At 35.2% G+C, this 20,701-nt stretch overlaps 3 protein-coding genes across 10 annotated transcripts; 2 read left to right on the top strand and 1 right to left on the bottom strand.

The window, feature by feature from the left end:
* Positions 1-452: 452 nt before the first annotated feature.
* Positions 453-5,963, top strand: LOC108226805 (uncharacterized). Of its 7 annotated transcripts, none has more exons than XM_064079418.1 (13): positions 457-1,343; positions 1,419-1,519; positions 1,695-1,897; positions 1,979-2,176; positions 2,414-2,485; positions 2,768-2,863; positions 3,005-3,084; positions 3,278-3,353; positions 3,556-3,769; positions 4,050-4,246; positions 4,615-4,723; positions 4,882-4,971; positions 5,126-5,963. In XM_064079418.1, the coding sequence occupies exons 1-13, from the start codon at positions 958-960 to the stop codon at positions 5,857-5,859; spliced, it is 2,556 nt and encodes an 851-aa protein (XP_063935488.1). In that variant the 5' UTR covers positions 457-957; the 3' UTR covers positions 5,860-5,963. The 7 variants fall into 7 exon arrangements, with proteins under 7 accessions (XP_017257288.1, XP_063935488.1, XP_063935493.1 ...); XM_017401811.2 differs by having other exon boundaries at positions 458-1,343; positions 3,559-3,769; XM_017401799.2 differs by having other exon boundaries at positions 453-1,519; positions 3,559-3,769.
* A 276-nt stretch (positions 5,964-6,239) lies between these two features.
* On the top strand, positions 6,240-9,510 carry LOC108227448 (uncharacterized). 2 transcript variants are annotated; one of them, XR_010284468.1, is made up of 6 exons: positions 6,240-6,917; positions 7,013-7,210; positions 7,296-7,364; positions 7,668-8,321; positions 8,489-8,586; positions 8,679-9,505. XR_010284468.1 is itself a non-coding variant. In XM_064079426.1 (4 exons), the coding sequence occupies exons 1-4, from the start codon at positions 6,846-6,848 to the stop codon at positions 7,809-7,811; spliced, it is 483 nt and encodes a 160-aa protein (XP_063935496.1). In that variant the 5' UTR covers positions 6,240-6,845; the 3' UTR covers positions 7,812-9,510. The 2 variants fall into 2 exon arrangements, 1 of the variants encoding a protein (XP_063935496.1); XM_064079426.1 differs by having other exon boundaries at positions 7,668-9,510.
* Positions 9,511-12,121: 2,611 nt separating this feature from the next.
* LOC108227365 (DNA damage-repair/toleration protein DRT100) lies at positions 12,122-13,566 on the bottom strand. The gene has a single exon (XM_017402470.2). It carries the CDS (start codon positions 13,478-13,480, stop codon positions 12,356-12,358), a length of 1,125 nt encoding a protein of 374 aa, XP_017257959.1. The 5' UTR covers positions 13,481-13,566; the 3' UTR covers positions 12,122-12,355.
* Positions 13,567-20,701: the final 7,135 nt, after the last annotated feature.

Here is a 20,701-nt window from a genome sequence, read left to right as displayed (position 1 = left end):
AAAAATAAACGGAAAAGTAGAGTTATCGAGTTATGAGCGTAAACGTAACTGTCACGTTTTAAACTCAATATGTTATCAGCCATTGGATCTAAATCAAATGGACGGCCTGGATTGGGACTCCAAAAGACTCCAAATAACTTTTTTCTATTTATGTAATATAAACAATTTAAAAAAATGAATAAAAAGCTATAAATATATTGAAAAAATAATTTAAAACAACCCGTGCTTTGCACGGGTTAAAAAGCTAGTTGATTGGAATAAGTAAGTGCAACTACAATTTAATTTGTTGAATAAGCTCGAGCCGATGCTAAATCGCTACAAAATTAACCTTGATAGAACAGGAAGGAAGAACCAGGATGATTAAAGATAATAACGACTTATATTTCAAAATAGCGGGAATACTTGTGTTAAGTGGACCTAATTGTCACGCATGTGTTAGTGAGTACTGACCCAGTGACCTGTTAGTTTACTGATCCTGCAAAATCCCAGGAAGAACGATTCTACTATATAGTCTAGTATATTTGTTCTGTTGCATGCGAACTCAAAGGGATAAAATGATGAGCTAATAACTTCTTACAATAATATCTTATTTTCAGCTACACTTTTACTTTCAGTTAGAGCTTTTATGTCTTTTTACTATAATTCTGACCCTATTCATTATCTTTTGAAAAAAAATAAAAATTGATCAAGAAGTGATGTTACTAATTTTTGTAATCTTTTGACTTTTTCAGCTTCTTTAAGTTGGTGATTCTGATCTTCAACTACTTCCAGGTTTTCTATATATTTGTGCTGTTAAATCTTTGCTTTTTAGTGGTTATGATTTGGTTTTCTCTTATGTGTAATCTTAGGTTTGGTATGTATTACATATACCACATGTCTTGTATTATTGATCAACTTCTTGATACATCTTGAAAGGGTGTTTATCTTTGTTTTTTGTTGAATCTTCAATTTTGAGTCATGGGTTTCTTGGGTATAACTTCTAGAAGTCCTTTCAGGAAGATGAGTTTGATGTTCTGTAATATGTTAGATTTAGTAGTTGTTATGTTATTGTTTTGTGATTTTGCTTGGAGTAAGGAGTGTACAAATGTTTTTCCTGAGCTTTCATCACACACTGTTCGGTACCAATTACAATCGACTAACAATCAAACACGGATAAATGAAATTTTCCCGCTTTACTATCTCAATCCAACCGATAGCTCTACTTGGACTAATGGGATTCCTAGGAAAGTTTTGAGGGAGGATGATGGATTTGATGGGAATATTATGCACAAGAATGTGATAGATGCTAGTGGATTCAAAGTCCCCAAAGGTCTTCTCAAGGAGTTGCCTTTAAGAAATGTAAGGTTGGGTTCGAATTCAATTTATGGCCGGGCTCAGCAGACAAATTTGGAATATTTACTGATGTTGGATGTTGATAGATTAGTTTGGAGCTTCAGGAAGACTGCTAGTGTGCCAACTCCAGGCTGTCCTTATGGAGGTTGGGAGGCTCCAAATGTCGAGCTTCGAGGGCACTTTGTAGGTTAGTTTTTCCGTGATAACCTTGCAGTGTTACTGCTGATTTGATCTGGTATCGTAGAATATGGATATAGTTTCATCCATACTTCAATCACAATTTATATATTTACAAAGCTATCTTTGTAGTGGCAATGATAATACTAAAAGCTTTGAACTTGAGAGGTTTTGATATGATGCAGGTCATTACTTGAGTGCTTCAGCACAAATGTGGGCTAGCACTCGCAATGAGACGCTTAGAAAGAAAATGTCTGCAGTGGTTTCTGTTCTATCTGACTGTCAAGTCATAATCGGAACTGGGTACCTTTCTGCTTTCCCTTCGGATTTTTTTGAACGTGTTGAGGCTCTGAAACCTGTGTGGGCGCCATATTACACTATTCACAAGGTAGATGCTTCAATTAATACTTGTAACCGTTATGGGAAGTCGAACTTGTTGTATCCCCATTCTCATTTGTGAAATTAACAGATAATGGCAGGCCTTTTGGATCAGTATTTATTTGCAAATGATACTCGAGCCTTGAGAATGGTAAAATGGATGGCTGATTATTTTTACAAACAGGTAAAAACAGTGATACTGAAGTACACTATTGAGAGGCATTGGCAGTCACTGAATGAAGAAACAGGTGGAATGAATGATGTTTTGTATAGATTGTACTATGTAACGGTATGTATTGTTCCACACATGTTACCTTTAATTGTTTTCTTTTTATCGTAGTTGTAGTAAGTAGTTTGAGTTTCAAGAGAAATTATAGCAATCTGCCCTTGAATTTCATACTTTTTGGCTGCTGCAAGGAGCAAATATTGCAGCATGTTGATATACAATTTGAATATGTGATGCACTTCTATATGGAAAGGATCATAACAGGAGTTCTAAACTGCTTTCTCATCCTTTGGTATGCAGAAAAACTCGTCACACTTAATGTTGGCTCACCTCTTTGACAAACCATGCTTTTTAGGGATACTTGCTCTAAAGGTAGAAGTAACTATATTCACATATTTAGTATACATTCTTCGCGATTGATGATTGTTTCCACCTTACGAATGTTATCATAGTGGCACATAATTAACACTGACATAATTTCATAACTTATATCTTTCTATTGCTTGTCAATAACTGTTGTTGACTTTGTTGTCTTGTTAGAAACTTTGCATTATTATTTGTTGCTGATTTCTCGAGTGTGACATACTGAGAAAGTGTGGCTTGGTTTATTATTGGTGCCGACTGTTTATTATATCTGTGCTATGTATCTTAAAGGCTGATGATATATCGGGCTTTCATGCCAATACGCATATCCCAATTGTCATTGGTTCTCAACAGCGATATGAAATTACCGGCGAGCCACTTTACAGGGTAAGTTTTTTCTTTAGCCTTTAAGTACTTTACAGGGAGTTGATTAGACCTTTGCATTTTTTTCTTTTGTTTGCGGTTAACTCTAAGAAGTACTTTCGGGTGGTAGAGTGCTTTCAAATGAAACATGTTTATGTTTTTCAGGAAATAGGGATGTTCTTTATGGATATTGTGAATTCCTCTCATGCCTATGCCACTGGAGGGACATCAGTATCTGAATTTTGGTAGAAAACTTTGTTTGCTGAGTTTTGGTGGCAAACTTTGTTTGAGCACTGTGTTTCTCGTAATATATATATGTCAATTGTTATCCCTCTAATTATTTGCAGTTATTTTTGTCGTAGTTTGGGAGCAATTACGATCACTTTTTGATTGAAATTCTGCATATCTGCACTGATTGTTTTTCTCAACTTTAAACAGGAGTGAACCAAATCGCCAAGCAAGCAATCTACGAACAGAGACTGAAGAATCTTGCACAACCTATAATATGCTAAAGGTACGATTTCATGCTTTTTTGGTTCGTTTCTCATCCAATTAAGTAAATCATTAGAACAATGCATGTCAAATCCATTTCTTAGATCAATTCACTTCAATCAATGTTTATGCAGAGCAGCATTTTTTTGTAATTTCTTATAATTTATTGCATACTAAATTTTGGTATTTTGATTTTCCCGCAAACATTGACATGTTAAGTTTAGCAGGTTGCCAGACACCTTTTTAGGTGGACTAAAGAAATGGCATACGCTGATTACTATGAACGGGCTCTGACAAATGGTGTGCTCAGCATTCAAAGAGGGATGGAACCTGGAGTGATGATTTACATGTTACCACTAGGCCATGGTCAATCCAAGGCCATGAGTTATCATGGATGGGGTACACTGAATAATAGCTTCTGGTGCTGCTATGGAACAGGTTTGACATCAATGTTCAATAATTTTGACTTCTGATCAGAATATTTCCTTTTAAATTCTTAGTAGCCCTTCTTCCCCGCTTGATGCAAGTCTGATACTCTGATTAAGAGATATGTAGATAGCCTTTTAAATATCATGTTGTGACGGGGCGAAATGCAGAAGACCCCTTGTTTACCTTTCCTTGTTCTTTTAGTTGTCACTTCTAACATTCATCCACACAGAAACACCACACCTGTAGCTTTCTTTCATCTGTATTTACTCATATATTCTTCGTTGATCAGGAATTGAGTCATTCTCCAAATTAGGAGACTCGATATATTTCGAGGAAGAGGGAAAAGTTCCAGGAATTTACATTATCCAGTACATAACAAGCTCAGTTGAATGGGAATCTGGACATTTATCACTAATTCAGCAAGTAAAGCCTATTGTTTCATGGGACAATCACCTTGCAATTGCCTTAACCGTTTCCACCAAAAAGGTATATATTAGTAGGAAATAATTATTATAGCGTAAAGAAAGCTGCGTAATACCTTTGAATGTGGACAAGGACACTATAGGATCAATGATTTTTGTTTTAACCATATTCTCAGATTTTAAAGATGCGTATTAAGTACATAATTATCAGTCTTATGATATTTTCTTTTTCTGTAAGGTCAGTTACAAGAACTTAAATACTCATGCATACAGTTTCATTACCAAGACTCAAAGACTCAAACTCTTGGGACAAATTCTTTCTGCTGTTCTTATAAATCTTATAAGATTACATGGACTCAGAAAGAGGTCTCTAATGTACTTTCTATTAGCTGCTTCCTTAACTTTCTTCGGCAATTATTTTTATAATTTCAGAAGACAAATGCCATTTCATCGACATTGAACTTGAGAATACCTATATGGTCACGTTCAGATGGTGCCATGGCTGCATTAAATGACAAGCCGTTGTCTCTTCCAAGTCCTGGTGTGTTAAATTTTCTTCTCTATTCTGCTTTTGCATTTTTGCAGATTGTGGTTAGTAATATAAAAACAATAGTTTTCCAGTTCACTTAAAACAATTACAAAATCAAAATTTTATGGTGCATACCGGAATTCAGAGATTAATGTTTTAACTTGTTACAGGAAACTTCCTATCAATTACTCGAAGATGGAGCAGTAAGGATGTTATCTCTCTAATGCTACCAATCAGTATCCGGACTGAGGCTATCAAAGGTAATTTTATGAATTTTTTTTGTATGTATAAATGTGGGTTAATTAGCATCAAAGATTAGGCAAAATTTCACGCTCAATGATTAATATAGACAATTCATAGAAAACTAAATGAAGCATAGGAAAAATAATGACTTGCTATTCCCATGATCCTCAGATGATCGACCTGAATATGCCTCGCTAAGAGCAGTATTATACGGCCCATACCTTCTGGTTGGTTTGAGCAGTGGTGATAGGGATATCAGTCCAGAAGCAGCAGATTCTCCTTCAGAATGGATGACTCCAATTCCAGCTGAATACAATTCTCATCTAATTTCACTTTCAAAAGAATCCAAAAACTTAAAACTTGTTTTTGCCAAATTTAAAACAGTTATTCTACTTGATAACTTACCTAAACCAGGGACAAACTACTCCATCTACGCCACTTTTAGACTCATTCCTAAAAATTCAAAATCCTCAAAAACATTAGTGGCGAAAGACTTTATCGGGGAATCAGTTATGTTGGAATCATTTGATCATCCAGGTATGGTTGTGACCCACCATGGTGATAACGAGATCCTGGAGGTGAAAGCTGCTTCTTATCAAAGTAGTTCCTTTTTTCGCTTAGTTAAGGGCCTAGACAAGAAGAAATATTCTGTTTCATTAGAATCCGAAAGCCGGAAAGGTTGTTTCATTCATAGTGAGCATAGATTAGGTGCAGTTGTGAAGCTCAAGTGCGAAGCAGAATCACCCCATAATGAGTTTAAAGAAGCAGCCAGCTTCAGACTGAGGGATGGAATTAGCAAGTATGATCCCATCAGTTTTGTTGCAAGAGGGCGGACAAGGAATTTTCTGATGCAACCAATATATAGCATTAGAGATGAAAACTACACTGTGTACTTCAATATATAATACAAGAATGTAGTGGTAAGGTTGGAGATTGTAATGTTATGTATTGTTACTAAGCATTGGTGATGAAATAGTTGGGAATGTGAAATTATGAGTTTGATGTGTAACGCATAGACTTTGTTCTAGAAGCTAAATCATGTATGCATTTACCCAAATTTTTTCTAATACTTCTCCTGCAATTTGGTATAGTGGGCTATACCAACTTTGCTAATTGGCAGAAGGTATTCCCAGTGAGGTAATGGCTCTGTATTCTGCAATCGCTGCAAACAAGACTGGTCTACTGTATTGAAAGTAGATATGGACAAGTAATATGAAAAATAACCACCCCCCCCCCCCCCCCCCCCCCCCCCCAACCCAAAATGACTACTGTAACGAAACGGAGGGAGTGCAATCTTTTGCCGACGCAAATATTATTTTATTGATTTTATTATTCTTCTATAAACAACAATTTAATTTTAAGCCTCTAAATCATCTTTTATGTATAATGTCTGTGTATGTCTTGGATATGAACTTCAAGTGTCCAACAACGAGACTTTGAAAAATGAAATGTTTTCGCAATATCATTCGACTCCAACTGACACTTCCACTTGGGCTAGTTTACTTCCAAGAAAGGTTTCCAAACAGGAAGATGAAGCTAGTTGGATGATGTAATAGAAAAAGATCAAGAATCGCGATAATGCAGATGTTGCTGCTAGATTCTTAAAGGAGTTGCCTCTAGATGATGTAAGGCTGGACCCCAAGTCAAGACAGGGGATAGCTCAGCAGACGAATTTAGAGTATTTGTTGTTGCTGGATGTTGATAGCCTTGTCTGGAGCTTCAGGAAAACCGCAGCCTCGCAGACGCTAGGTGAGGCTTATGGAGGTTGGGAAGGCCCGGATTGTGAGCTTCGAGGGCATTTTGTTGGTTAGTCTGCTTCTGAAATCTATATTCTCTACTTGATTCATGGTTTTTTCAGTTGAATACAGAGTAACAGAGATGATGTGCATGCATGGCCTTGCATGGATTTTACTGTTTTGAAGCTGTAGAACCTGTGTGGGCGCCATACTACACCATTCACAAGGTAAATAAAGGCATTTGTTCTTCTGTAAACTTACAAAAATTTGTTTGTCTTGCTAGCTACAGTTTTTTCGTCACACTTCACTTGCTTTGCAACAGATAATGGCAGGATTGTTGGATCAATATTTGTATGCTAAGAGTAGTCGAGCTTTGAAAATGGTAAAATGGATGACTCAATACTTCTACAACCGTGTGCAAAATGTGATGTTAAAGTACAGCATTGAACAACATTATAGATCATTGTATGAAGCAACAGGCGGCATGAATGATGTTCTCTATAACCTGTACAGCATAACAGTAAGTAACTCTTCTACTTTTTTATTGAGTTTAGAAATTGTTTGGAATAGGGAAAGATAATGTGCTACATCTCCAATTTTTGCAGAATGATCCCAAACATTTGTTGGCTCACCTTTTCGACAAACCCTGCTTTTTAGGACTTCTGGCAGTGCAGGTATGTAGGATATCAGAAGTTGCTAGGATATTTGTAATCTAAGCTCTGTACTGTTTATCTTCAATGTTCATTTCCCCGCTCTTCTTGTTTATAGCTTAAGTACATGAGCGAAATATAGTTCATAAGCACGCTAGTCATGCACCTCTCTCACAAGACACGCACAGGAGAGCACGTACACATAAATGTCAAGGACTTCAATGTTGTAGCTCTTGAAAATTGTCGTCCATACACAGTTGGCACTTTATTCAGATTATTCGCTTAGTTTTACTGCTGGCTTTGTTAATCTTGTTCATTTACCTGTAGGCTGATGATCTATCTGGTTTTCACGCTAATACACATATTCCAATAGTTGTTGGTTCTCAAAGGAGATATGAAGTTACTGGTGATCCACTTTATAAGGTAAAGAGTGAAGTTTTTTACTCGATGACATCGCATTGGTTTCTATAGCAGTGGATTAAGATGGCCTAGACCGAATTAGAGCAGAGTGAGAAAAAAAATAAAGTTCTGATTTGGTAAAATAGAACTCTGATATACATCATTCAATACATTTCAAGCTCAGTCAATTGGAACTCCAGGAAGATTTCTCTTGCTCAGAAAGCAGAGCCTGTCGTTTCATGGAGGAATCACCTACATGTGACCCTCACTATATCTTCAAAGCTACATTGCAGCAGCAAAATATTGATTCTAAGTCTCTGACATACCATAATTTTGTGTGCTTTCTTCATTCTACTCTATTTCATATAAAATTTGATATTCTCTTAGGCTCGCTGATCCATCCTTGCCAAAAAACTCTTACTAGTGAAGTACGGATTCTGAAACTGGATTTTCTTTTCTGCTAATGGTTTCAGCAGGGTTTAGGCCAAAGAAGTACAATAAATTTGAGAATTCCATCCTGGACACATTCAAATGGTATGAAGGCGGCCCTGAATGGCCAGGGACTGTCTCTACCAAATCCAGGTCAATCTCATCCATACATCTTATCTCCTATCGTATATGTACATCTGTCTTTCATTTGTTTACAGAAACGTGATAAACTCGTCTCCATCATGAGTTGTTTTTACTCGTTCATTCATCTCATGAAGTCCAAGTCCGCTGAAAATTGAACACAGTATTTCTTGGTGTAGGCAATCTGTTAAAAATATCACGAAAGTGGAACAACGATGACAAAATTGTTGTTGAGCACTTGAGCTACCTATTAGTATCAGAACAGAACCAATCAAAGGTAATTTTTCTTTTTATATATGTTATTATGTTCTTTCACTCAATAACATCAATTTATTCTTTCCTTTTGGGGTACTTATCATAACAATTCAGATGATAGGCCTGAATATGCTTCCGATCATGCAATACTGTATGGTCCATATCTTCTTCCATTACCTGAACCAGAACTCTATCAGAATGGAGACATTACTAAATCAAACAACAACTCTTATAGAATGGAGACATTACCTGAACCAGGCTCAAAGTATTCCGTCCACGCAACATTCAGGCTCATTCCAAAAGACTCCAAGACCTCAAAAATATCAAAAAGTAAGAGATTATATTGGGAAATCAGTCATGCTAGAGCCTTTTGATCTTCCTGGCATGGTTCTAGTGCATGGAAACGACGCGCGCCTTGGGATATCACATTCATCAGACAGCAATGCATCAGGTTTCCGTAATTGGTTGCTGGACTTGATATGAAGAAAACATCAGTGTCCTTGGAGTCTGAAAACAAGGAGAATTGTTATGTGTACAGTGATCTGAAATTGCATGCAGATGTGAAGCTTAGTTGCATTTCGGAATCATCAGGTTCTGCATTTGAACAAGGAGCCAGCTTTACGTTAAGAGATGAAATCAGCAAGTATGATCCTATTAGCTTTGTTGCCAAAGGGAAGTCCAGAAACTTTGTTTTGCAACCACTGCACAACATTAGAGATGAGAACTATGTTGTGTATTTTAATAGTTCGTCTTAAAATGATAATGTAGTAACATTATCATCTGCTTGAAAAAATTGTTAACGATTATAATAGTGCATCCGGAGACCAGCAATATACTAGTAGCGAGAGCTTAGTGTTCTTGAGATGAAGAGCAGAACAGGGTTGTTTAGTAAAATTTCAATTTTTAGAATTATGAAATTCGACGATTAATTCTTGTTTCACAACTCATGAACTAATTAAATTATTAATTATTTAATTAATTATCTGATTAATTTCCGATCAATTTAATAATCTTTATTCTTTTGACATTATCGATTAAGTCTGATTCTTCTCTTTTTACAAACACCGCTTTAGAGTATTAAAACTCACATGGCCAGACAAGATTATAGAAAATATTATTCTTTGTTTTTGAAGATTATTATGCGCACATGCCGTCAGTACAGTATTCATATTATTGTGTGTTGCCAGGGATTTGATGCCTTTAAAATCAGATTATTGTCGATTTGTTTCATGGAAGTATATTTTATCAATCTAACAGTATCTTTTCGTTTATTTTATTGCCGGTAAAAAGAGGAAAGAAAGGTCTTTAATTTCATGAGTTTGCTCAGACATTATCGAACTGAGCTATGTGATGAAGAAACCCGCTTATGTTTTTACTAAGACCTGGGTTCAACCTCACAGGGCCTAGCAGAGCCCAAGCTCTAGCCCAGAAAAACATTCATTGAACTATCAGCCCTGGCCAACCTTTCTTTTATGACAAACAGGGGGAGACTATAGTTAACAATAATTTATACGATTTTTTTTACATCACATGAAAATAGAAAAATGAAAGACTAAATCGCTGATGAGCCGGCCGTTTGGCTGGGCTTAAAAGAAGTGACTTATTGTTTAAAGTAAAAAAGTGAATTATAAGTGAAAAATTGGCTTAAACTTATAAGTTATTAAAGTGTTTGGATACCCATGACTTATAAGTCACAAAAAAGCTTCAAATTAGAAAAAAAAACTACGTGGGTGTTTGGGAAAGGAACTTCTGGGCTTAAAAGTCCAAAAGTCCCCTTCCTCTTTTTCCTGACCGTTTGGCTAAGTGATGTGAAGTGCTTAAAAAACGCAAAAAAAGTTCATAAAAAAAGCTACGAAATGATGCTTTTTTTTTTAACTCTGCTTAAACTTCTTTTAGCTATCAGCCTATCACTTCCTTCTCTTCAAGCTGCTTTTGTTTTGTTTATTTTTTATTCCTGCTCTCTATATCATGTTATCTCCATTTGAGGTGATTTAATATAAGAATTTTTTTAATTTAAATTTTTGTCTCCAATTTTATGAAATACTCAAATATATTAATATATATATATACATATATTTTTAAACACACTTATAGGTCGCTTAAATGTGAGATAAAGCAAACCGAAAACCATTTTTTTATATAATATAAATATAACACTAATCTCATATTCAACTTTTCTCAATTAATTTCGTAAATATCAAATAATTATATTACAAAATTACAAAACTATACCAACTTATAAGTTAAGTGATCCAAACACTTAAAAAACTTATAAGTCGCGGTATCCAAACACTTCTAATAGCTTATAAGTCTAAATCAACTTCTCACTTTAAAAGTTTTAATCCACTTCTTTACTTTAAACAATAAGTCACTTCCTTTAAGCCCAGCCAAACGGCCCCGTACGTTTCCTAGCTTTTTTTCTTGGCTTTTCAAGCACCATTTTAAGTGCTTCTATAAGTTACCCAAACACTATGAAAAAAGCTCAAGCCCTCTTTTTTTATAAATAAGCCATAAGTCGGGGTTGCCAAACACCCACTATATAAGTAAAAAATTTAGTGACTGATAGTTTGCTGCAACAGTGACTCGATCCTATATATAATTATATAATACTAATAATATAAGAATAAATTGTGATAGATAGCTCGCGGTCCCCTAAAGCAAGGCATATAATCCGAATCATAAAAAAATTACAAACATGAGTAAAGGCAAAAATGTTGTTTGCGGAAGCAAAGGATACACGAACAAAGCTGTATTATTTGCGAAAGCAAAGCATATGTGGGGAAGGTGAGATTGAGATAGATGCATGTTGAGTTGAGTGTAATTGTAAGAGAGAGCAGGAGCAGCCAGCCAGGAGGCATTATTCATAAAAACAGGAGGGCCGATCACGTGGTGGGGGATTCATTTACTATTGCTAGATGTATTGCAGCTGCCAATCTCTGTCCTTTTCTTAATTCTGCCCCCAGATCTACTGCCCCAAGATTCTAACAACTTTAATCAAAGATTGCTCCTCAGTTTTGGTTCCTGATTATACTCATTCTTAATCTTCATTTTGTCATCTTGTGTTCTGAGGATTAGGTTTACAACTCAGATTCTTGTTATCCCTTTAAAAATATTGTTACTATTATAACATTTACATCAATTGGTATCTAGGGTATTTGGATGATGAGTGTGAATGAGAATCGAGAAATGATAATAAATAGCATGAGAACGCGGTTTATGGAAATGGTCCAAATGGACATCCCAGAGGTGAAAAAAAGGTTGATAATCCAAATACCAATACATGAGTCTGAAGCGTCATCATTTAAATAACTAGACTCATTAATCATGAATCAAATTTCATATATATTTACACATGCTAGAACCCCAAATGAACAGTTACTTGCTTTCAGATGAACAATCTTTATACAAAAGAAAGCAACAGTTGATAATTTGGACTGTTTCGTTTTCTTCTTTTCTGTTTCAAGAACTGTCCAAGATTGACTTGAAAATAGTATTGTACTGCTTCGTTTCTGCCAGATGGGGAAAAACTAAGAACCTTTTTGTGGAATACTTAAAACGCGGTGCAAAATTTAATTTATTCCCAGAGTTACATTGATAAAAGAACCTCACAAAACAAATTATTCAAATTGCAGCACTTAACTATAATTAATCAAAGCACTTTTTTTTTACCTTTTACAAGATTAGATAGATACACACTCTCTATTACATGAGAAAACACATATTTATGTATATGTTTAGCATATATATTCATAAAAAAACCGCAAGTCTTGAAGCTCGGTACTAGTCAATCTCTAACAAGATCTAAGGGGCTTCCCACAGAGACAATCATTGTTGAGAAACGACGCCGCTTCAAGATGATCAAACGGTGAACCAACTGGAATCCGACCACATAGATGATTGTGACTCAGATCAAGATGACCCACGTAACTTGCAGCTGATATGGACTTTGGAATAGGACCCTTGAGCTGATTATAAGATAAATCCAGGGCTGTGAAATATGATCGTGGCCCGAAAACATCGGGGATGTTACCTTCAAGCGAGTTCCTGCTCAGATTTAGTATACTCACTCCAGAGTTGATTAATGTTGTGGGTATGCTGCCTGATAATTTGTTACCGTCGAGATTTAGTGTTGCGAGGACTCCCATTTTGCCCAGGGATGCTGGAATTGCACCCGAAATCTGATTTAACGAGAGGTCTAAATCAGAAAGTCGGTATATGTATGATATTGAGTTCGGAATCGGACCAGTGATCCGATTCCGACTCAATAAAGCTCGGCTCATCATGCGGAGCTTTCCAATGTCTCGGGGAAGTGGCCCCGAGATTTGGTTGTTACGGAGATCTAAATGCATTAGAGCTGTTAAACCGGATATAGACCGAGGTATCCAGCCCGAAATGTTGTTGTCGGCAACGTTTAGCACCGTGAGTCGTTTCAATCGGCCGATATCTTTCGGGAGCTGGCCTGTAAGCTTGTTTCCGATTAAATCAAGCATTCGGAGATACGGAAGATACGAAACGCAATCTGGAATCGGTCCAGTAATGCCTTTCCAATCTGCTATAATGATACTTGACAGCCACGTTAACTTGCAAATAGCTGGCGAAATCGTACCGGTCATATAACCGGTACGACGAGCCTTCTGGAATAACGGATCCTCCGATTCGCCACGGAGAATAATATCCGCGACTCGACCATTAGTCGAGTCGCAACTAACTCCGTACCAATTATGGCAACAATCGCTGCCCGTCCACGACTTGAAAATTCCCAAGTACGGTTCGTGCAGGGAAGCTTTGAACGCGAGCAAAGCTTCCCTGTCCGAAGGCGGGCAGCCAGTAACTGCCGAAACCGTGGCTAATGCTACTATAGCTGTGATGAACAAAAAAGAAGTCATTTTAAGTTGAGTGACTAATGTCATGCACATTGAAGTGTGAGCAAGATAAGAGAGTTATATAGTGAAAAAATTGAATGACGGTTTTAGCCTTCACGTGTGGTGTAGAGAGGTGAGTGTACAGGTAAACATGGGTAAGGGATAAGATGGAGACTGGGAATTATTGCGATGAAGGTGCAAGGAAATGTGAGGTGCTGGAGCATGTGTCATTTAGTCTCTTCATGTAATTTGTGCATACACAGAGGTGCCTACCCCATCAAATTTATTATTTCTGTATTTTTGCATTAAATTCCGCAATGTGAATTAATATTCGAAAGGGAATAATATCCTTTTTCTGTATGAAAGATTGCGAATTGATTGCATGTTTGCCGACCTACAGTATGTAGCTTGTGGAGTCGTGAATCTAGTAAGAGGTGCCCGAATCATTTAGGAGTCGCTTGGTTTACGGTGTCCTGGAATTAGCTATAAAAAACCTATCCCGAATTCATGTTTAGTTGTTAAAATTCGTGTCCGAATCATTTAGGAGTCGTTTGGTTTATGGTGTGAGCTTATTGTTTAGATTTGCACCGACGTTCGAAAAATACAGAGGAGGCTTGTCTGTGTCAGAAAGAAAATCGTGGGGCAGAAATTATAAAGGGGTTCTTATCTTGTTGCTGGTTGCTCATGGATGTGGATGCACCTATTTTGGAGTTTATGCGTAAGTATGATGCATTCAAATCCCCGGTTTAGTCCTTTGGTCAACACAGCGTTTTGCTACTAATTTTATGGATACAGTGACAAGCACACAAGTTCCGGGATTTGGATTGTTATGGGCTCTTTAAAGTGGTTTAAGAAAGAAGGAAATGAGCTTTGATAAATGAACACCGAGGGATCTTTTGGGTAACTTAATAAAAGTGCTTATGGTAAAAGACAGAGAAATGAACTAGAAGTGGGAAGTGAATTAGGATTTATAAGTGATTAAACTGTTTGAAAAAGAAGCAGAAGTCCTCAAACAAAAGTTAGCATCCTCATCTTATTATAAATACTTTTGATTTTTTACACAAACGGATAAAAAAAAACTAGAAGCCATCTTTTTAACAGAAAAAGCCAGAAGCTCTGGTGGCCAAACAGGCACTGAGCTTTAGTTAAGTTGAACTCGGCCGATATGTGGAGATTAATATGAATTTTGTAAGTGGGCAGATAATTAAAAGATGTGGAGGGATTTTTCGAAAATTGAAAATACACCAGGAATAGCAAGTGTGAGAAGTTGAAGCAATTGATGGGTGAATTGGGCAGTAAAGAAATCGAAATTGGGGTCTCCCTAAAGTTTAGTTCTAATGATATCTTGTCTCAGCAATCTCTATCATTTTTACAGCAAAATAACAAATAGACTAGAGAATCAAAAGAGAGAAAACAAGAGTGGATCAATAAAGAAAATCATGGACTATCGAAATAAGGGATTGGTAAAGGTTAATGTTTCGAGGTTTTATGAGAACGATTATGATATCGGTGTGGTTACTGGTGATCGGTATGGTTCTACTCCCTCCGCCTCACAATATTAAGTTTTCTTTGAAAAAAAATTATATATATAAATTATTTTACAATTACTCCCTCCATCTCAATTTATAGGTCTATTTTGGAATAAACACGCATATTAAGAAAAAAGTTGGTTAGATAAAATCTTATCTCATGTATCATTAATTAGTGCATTGATAAGTGAGAATATAGTTGAGTTTCAAAAAAATCACAATAAATATAGGGATTTAGTGCATTGAGAAATGAAAATAATGTTGAGTTTCAAAAAAATCACAATTAATATGTAGATAAATTTGTATTGAAAGAAGAGAGGGACAAGTGTTTTGGGACAAATTTTTTTTCCAAAATGGATCTATAAATTGAGACGGAGGGAGTATCATTTTTGAAAGTTGTATGACAATTAATAAATGACAGAATCTAATGATTGCTCTGAATAATGCCGTTAAATTACCCCTGCGATCACTCGACAATGATAAAACATGAATATATAGAGTAAAGAGACGAACATTATTATATTAAGAAGTAATTGCATATCGCACCCCTTAAATATCATTCAAAAATAATAAAGTACTTATACTTTAAAAAACTCAACTCGCACCTCTTATCTTTACTTCTCAAAATCAAGATGCACCCCCTGCCGTTAACTTCCGTTAACTCAGTGCACTCGTTAAGTCACTATATATATAATTGCAATTCGAACCCCCTAACTTACGTTCAAAAATGATATTGTACCCGTACTCTTGGAAACCCAAATCGCACCACCTATCTTTACATTTCAAGAACGATACTTTTATTATTTGCGAAATTCGGACCCTCTATTATTTGCGAAAACAAATAGACTAGATTTACTTTTTGATGATATTTTTTTTAAAATTTTTGTTTAATTAAGTTATGCCCAAGTCAAAATGATTTTACATATTGAATGATTTTAAATTTTTGGTGACATATGTATTAGGTATTTAAAATATACACTATTTTAAATATAAAAAATAAATATTATGTGATATTTATTATAAATAATACATAAATTTAACTATTGATTAAAATATATAAACTTTAATTATTTTGTTTTGAAAAATTGATCAAAATTTTTTTAAAAAAATATCATCAAAAATTAAATCTAATCTATTTTAATAAATACATATTTTCAAATAGTTGGTCAAAAATTAGTCAATTTAACTGCTCAAAAAGCAAAAGGGACATGTAAATTGAGACGGAGGAGTATATTAACGGAAGGTAACGGAATTCAACGGAAGGGGTGCGTATCGTTCCTGAGATGTAAAAATAGGTGGTGCGATTCGAGTTTTCAAAAGTATGGGTACAATATCGCTTTTGAACGTAAGTTAGGGGGTTCGAATTTCAATTATATATATAGTGACTTAACGAAATGCACTGAGTTAACGGAAGTTAACGGCAGGGGGTGCATCTCGGTTTTGAGAAGTAAAGATAAGGGGGTGCGAGTTGAGTTTTCTAAAATATAAATTGTTTTTTAACGATACTTAGGAGGTGCGATATTTTTAACTATACTTAGGGGGTGCGATATGCAATTACCTCTTATATTAATGAACAGGATGCACAAAGGCTATACGTGGATTTGTTTTAAACAAAGAACACAATTCCATGTGCCAAACATGACTTGACAGATATATGCGAGGATTCCTTCATTCACGCTCTGGGCTCTCTGCGTCTCATTACATTTTATCTCATGTTCTTGTCCGGATTGTGATAATTAATCAATGTATCACGCATGTGAGGGACACTTAACAGCTAAATTACCCTAAACATAATTGTGAGTATTTCCTTAATTAATTAATGCCTAATCTGAGGTTGTATCTGGTGCAGTAGGTACCTATACTCCTGGGACATCACCCACATTTAATGTAATTACGCTGATACTCCACGCACACGTATTTAGCTACTGACAAATGTATAGCAGCATATACTCCACGCACACACGGTAAGACCGTTTAGATTAACTTAAAAAAAATGATTTTTTGTTTAAACTAAATAAATGTAGTAAAAGTGAAAAGTAAATAAGTTAATAAAGTGTTTGAGAAAAAAGTAGAAGCGAAGCTATCATTTTCAACTTTTAAAAAGTGTTCCTAATTATTTATACAAACAAGTCAAGAGAAGTAGAAGCCAGAAGCAGCTTCTGCTTCTACGAAACAAACAGCCCCAATATAGGCGAGCCGGCAGCTTCCAGTCAAAATGATTTTCTTTCTTTGGAAAATAAAAACTCATTAATATTACTTATATTCAGATAATTTTCGAGAGAAATAGAAAATATTACCTCCAATAAACGTCTTATAAAGTTTCATATAATGTTGTGTTTGGTTGGGGTGAATGATTCCGGAAGGAATGGAATGAAAAATGAATTATATTATGAGCAATTGTTAACAAATTTCATTCCTTCCTCCATTCCATTCCTTACATTATGTACTAGAGATCATATCTTCAATTTGAGATGGAATGCTCCATTCTCTTCTACCCCCAATTTCTTCTCAAATCTCATCATAGCAATTTTGCTCTCACTCACATTTATTTCAAAACTTACCTCCTATCTCTATTAGTTCCAAGTAATTTTACTTATTTCATTCCATTCTATTCCATACTCCCCGACCAAACACAACGTAAAGCTTTAAACTGCCAATTTAAGTCGTGACAAACAGGCGCATGATATAAATATATTTATGGTCTTCTATAACGGCCATGTAAGAATTCGTGGAACAATTTCATGCAGCTTTTACGCCTTTTTCTGTTTTCTTTAATTTTGTCTCCTGAAATTGGTGGCACACAAATATTTTCAGCAACGGTTTAACTTATGCGATACTCCTTGCTATTATTAGGCCTCAGCGCCAGTCGAAATTCAACTAACTGCAACTTTTAAAAATAAATAAATTATGTTACCAGAGTTCAGATTTTTTTAAATTTTTTCTCTAATAAATTCGAAAGTACTAGAAATTACAACAAAGTTAGAGCAACCCCAATGGTGTTACTTATCTTCGACCCCTAAAATATAATAAAATAATGATTACCTAAAATATAAGTAAGCAAAAACTTATTTTACTCCAATGGTATTTCCTATAATCATCCCTATATTTGAAAAAAAAATATTTTATTAAAACTTTTACTATGGTGGGGTAGATAAAAAAAGGAGGGAAAATAAAAAATGAAAGAAAATGAGAGAGAAAGAGATGAGTTGGAAGAAATAGGGGCTCACTTTTTTATCCCCAAAAGAAGGGGTTTTGTTTTCTCTCACCTAAAAATTTTAGGTAAGGAGAGGATGGTTGGAGTGAAGAATTTTTACTTCAACCCCTATTTTTGTCCACGTAGGCTCATTATAGGTAAGGGAGGTGTTCCCTTGGAGTTGCTCTTAGAAAAAAAAATCAGGTTTTTGGATAAATTTTAATTGTTTTCGTTCTAATGAATAATAATGAGATATTCGCCTCACAAAATCTAATATTATAATTGTAGTAATATTTTATAACCCATTTGTTTAAATATCATTTATTTTTAAAAATTTATTATATATATCAAAAAATATTTTGATTATAAATCATCTTTAAAACTAAGAAATCGACCGTTTATAGTATAAGATTTATTTATTTTTAAAAATTTGATAAATAAAAATTTAGACTCAGTCATTTACTTTTAGAGATTCTTCGCTCTTCACGTTTTTCCTTTACTATATTGTTCCCGAACGAATGCAGTATTACAGCTTAATCTATTGGCTAAACATGTGTATATATCATCTTCATCAAATCACGTGATTTTATTTTTTTAAAAAATAAATTAATCAGTGATTGTTTTCGTGTTTTATTTGTTCGACGCGATTGTTTATGTAGATGTCGTATAATTTTTTATCATTAAATTAATTCATTTATCAGAAAAAGAAAATCATGTGATATCGATGTATAACCAGGTTAAGAAATCTGACTTGGATCGGGTTGTTTACATAGTTCCAACCCTAGTTAGGGGTCGTTTGGTTGGAAAGGGGTATGGGGTTGGAATGAGTAATCGGGTTAAGCTGGTATGGGTTTGAAGTATCATTTCTGATATCAGGTGTTTGGTTGAGTGGTGGAATGAATATGGTTGAATTATAGTATTTATGAGTTATTCATTGTAATTAATTTAAAATATTATTAAATTAATATATATATATATATATATATATATTTTTGAGTCATTAATTTCATTTTGTATTAATAATCTACATGAAATAATGAAAATAGTAATGAAAATAAAAAAAAAAGTTTGATTCCTGAAACTAGGGGTGGCAATCGTTTCGTTTCGTATACTTTCGTTTCGTGTATTTTCGTGTTTCGTGTACTCGAAGGTGAAACCCGTATCCACCCGTTATTAATTTCGTGTACCTAATTGTTAGGTCCAAAGTATCGTAGAAGGGGGGTTGAATACGATACTCACTACAATTTAAAATTCTTTCGAATCTTGCGGATAAACAAATTGCAGTTCTGTAATGGGTTTCGTGTTCCGGATATTTATTGGGTCGGTTTCTGAGGATATGAAAATATTAAACCAATACACAATATTTTCCAAGGTATATCTGTATATTGATAAATACCTCGAAGGTGCTACAAATCCAAACCCGAAGGTTGGCTACAATGACCACTCCTCTAAATATTACAAGCCCTATCCACTACAAATATTTATGGTACAAAACTAGGCTAGGGTGTGTGTATATTTGAGAGAGTTTGTGCATAGCACTTGGCCATCCATCCCGAAGGATGATGTGAATTGTGAGAACCACAATCACATATTTATAGGCTTTCATAAACTAACCATGGTTAACGAGTTCGTCCTGGACGACTTGAGTTCGTCCTGGACGGATTCAATTTAACTGTAGTTAAATTGAATCGTCCAAATAAAAACTAACTCCAAAGATGTAAGCTTGCGCCACTTGAAAGTCAAAGGTGGCGCTTTGGTCAAAACTTGCGCTCATAAGCAAAGTTGCGCCTGTAGTGAGCTTTACTGAATGTATGTCACTTAGAATATTTTCACCAAAAGAAACTTGCGCCAATATTGTCCAGTGGAGAAGTCAAACATTGCGCTTTGACTCACGGTCAAAGGTTGGGCCTCCTCAGTGCATTCCAGTGTGAGTACTTAGAGTATTTTCAGGTTGGAGCAAGGTGTACCACTGAAGGAATGGCTTGGAGGCGCAAACTTTGACTTGGTCAAAGTTTGCTCTCCAAGTGAAGTTGCTCCCATGGTGTTGTATGTATGTGACTTAGAAAATATTCTAAGTTACAAGGAGTTTGTGCCAAGAGTTGTTGGTAGAGGAGCAACATTTGACCGGTCAAATGTTGCGCCCGGGTCAAACGTTGCGCCCGGGTCAAACCTTGCGCCTTGGTCAAATGTTGCGCCCGGGTCAAATGTTGCGCCCGGGTCAAACCTTGCGCCTTGGTCAAATGTTGCGCCACAGAGTGTACAAGAGGTACTTGGTGACTTAGAGAAATTCTAAGGCAAATATGAACTTGCTCCACCATTGTAATGCTTCCCTTGTTATCACTCCTTTGACTGAGATTGACTTGAGTATGCTCCATCCATATATTTATATTATATTATATTCATAATATTATATAAATATGTGTATAAATAAAGATATATATATAAATGTATATAAATAATATTTATATAAACATATAGTAATATATATATATACATATATTTAAATATATTCTCATATATTTAAATATATATAATATACATAAAATTATATGT

This window comes from Daucus carota, chromosome 1 (assembly GCF_001625215.2).
Source record: "Daucus carota subsp. sativus chromosome 1, DH1 v3.0, whole genome shotgun sequence".
NCBI classification, from domain to species: domain Eukaryota; kingdom Viridiplantae; phylum Streptophyta; class Magnoliopsida; order Apiales; family Apiaceae; genus Daucus; species Daucus carota.
This window is presented reverse-complemented; position numbering and strand designations above follow the sequence as displayed.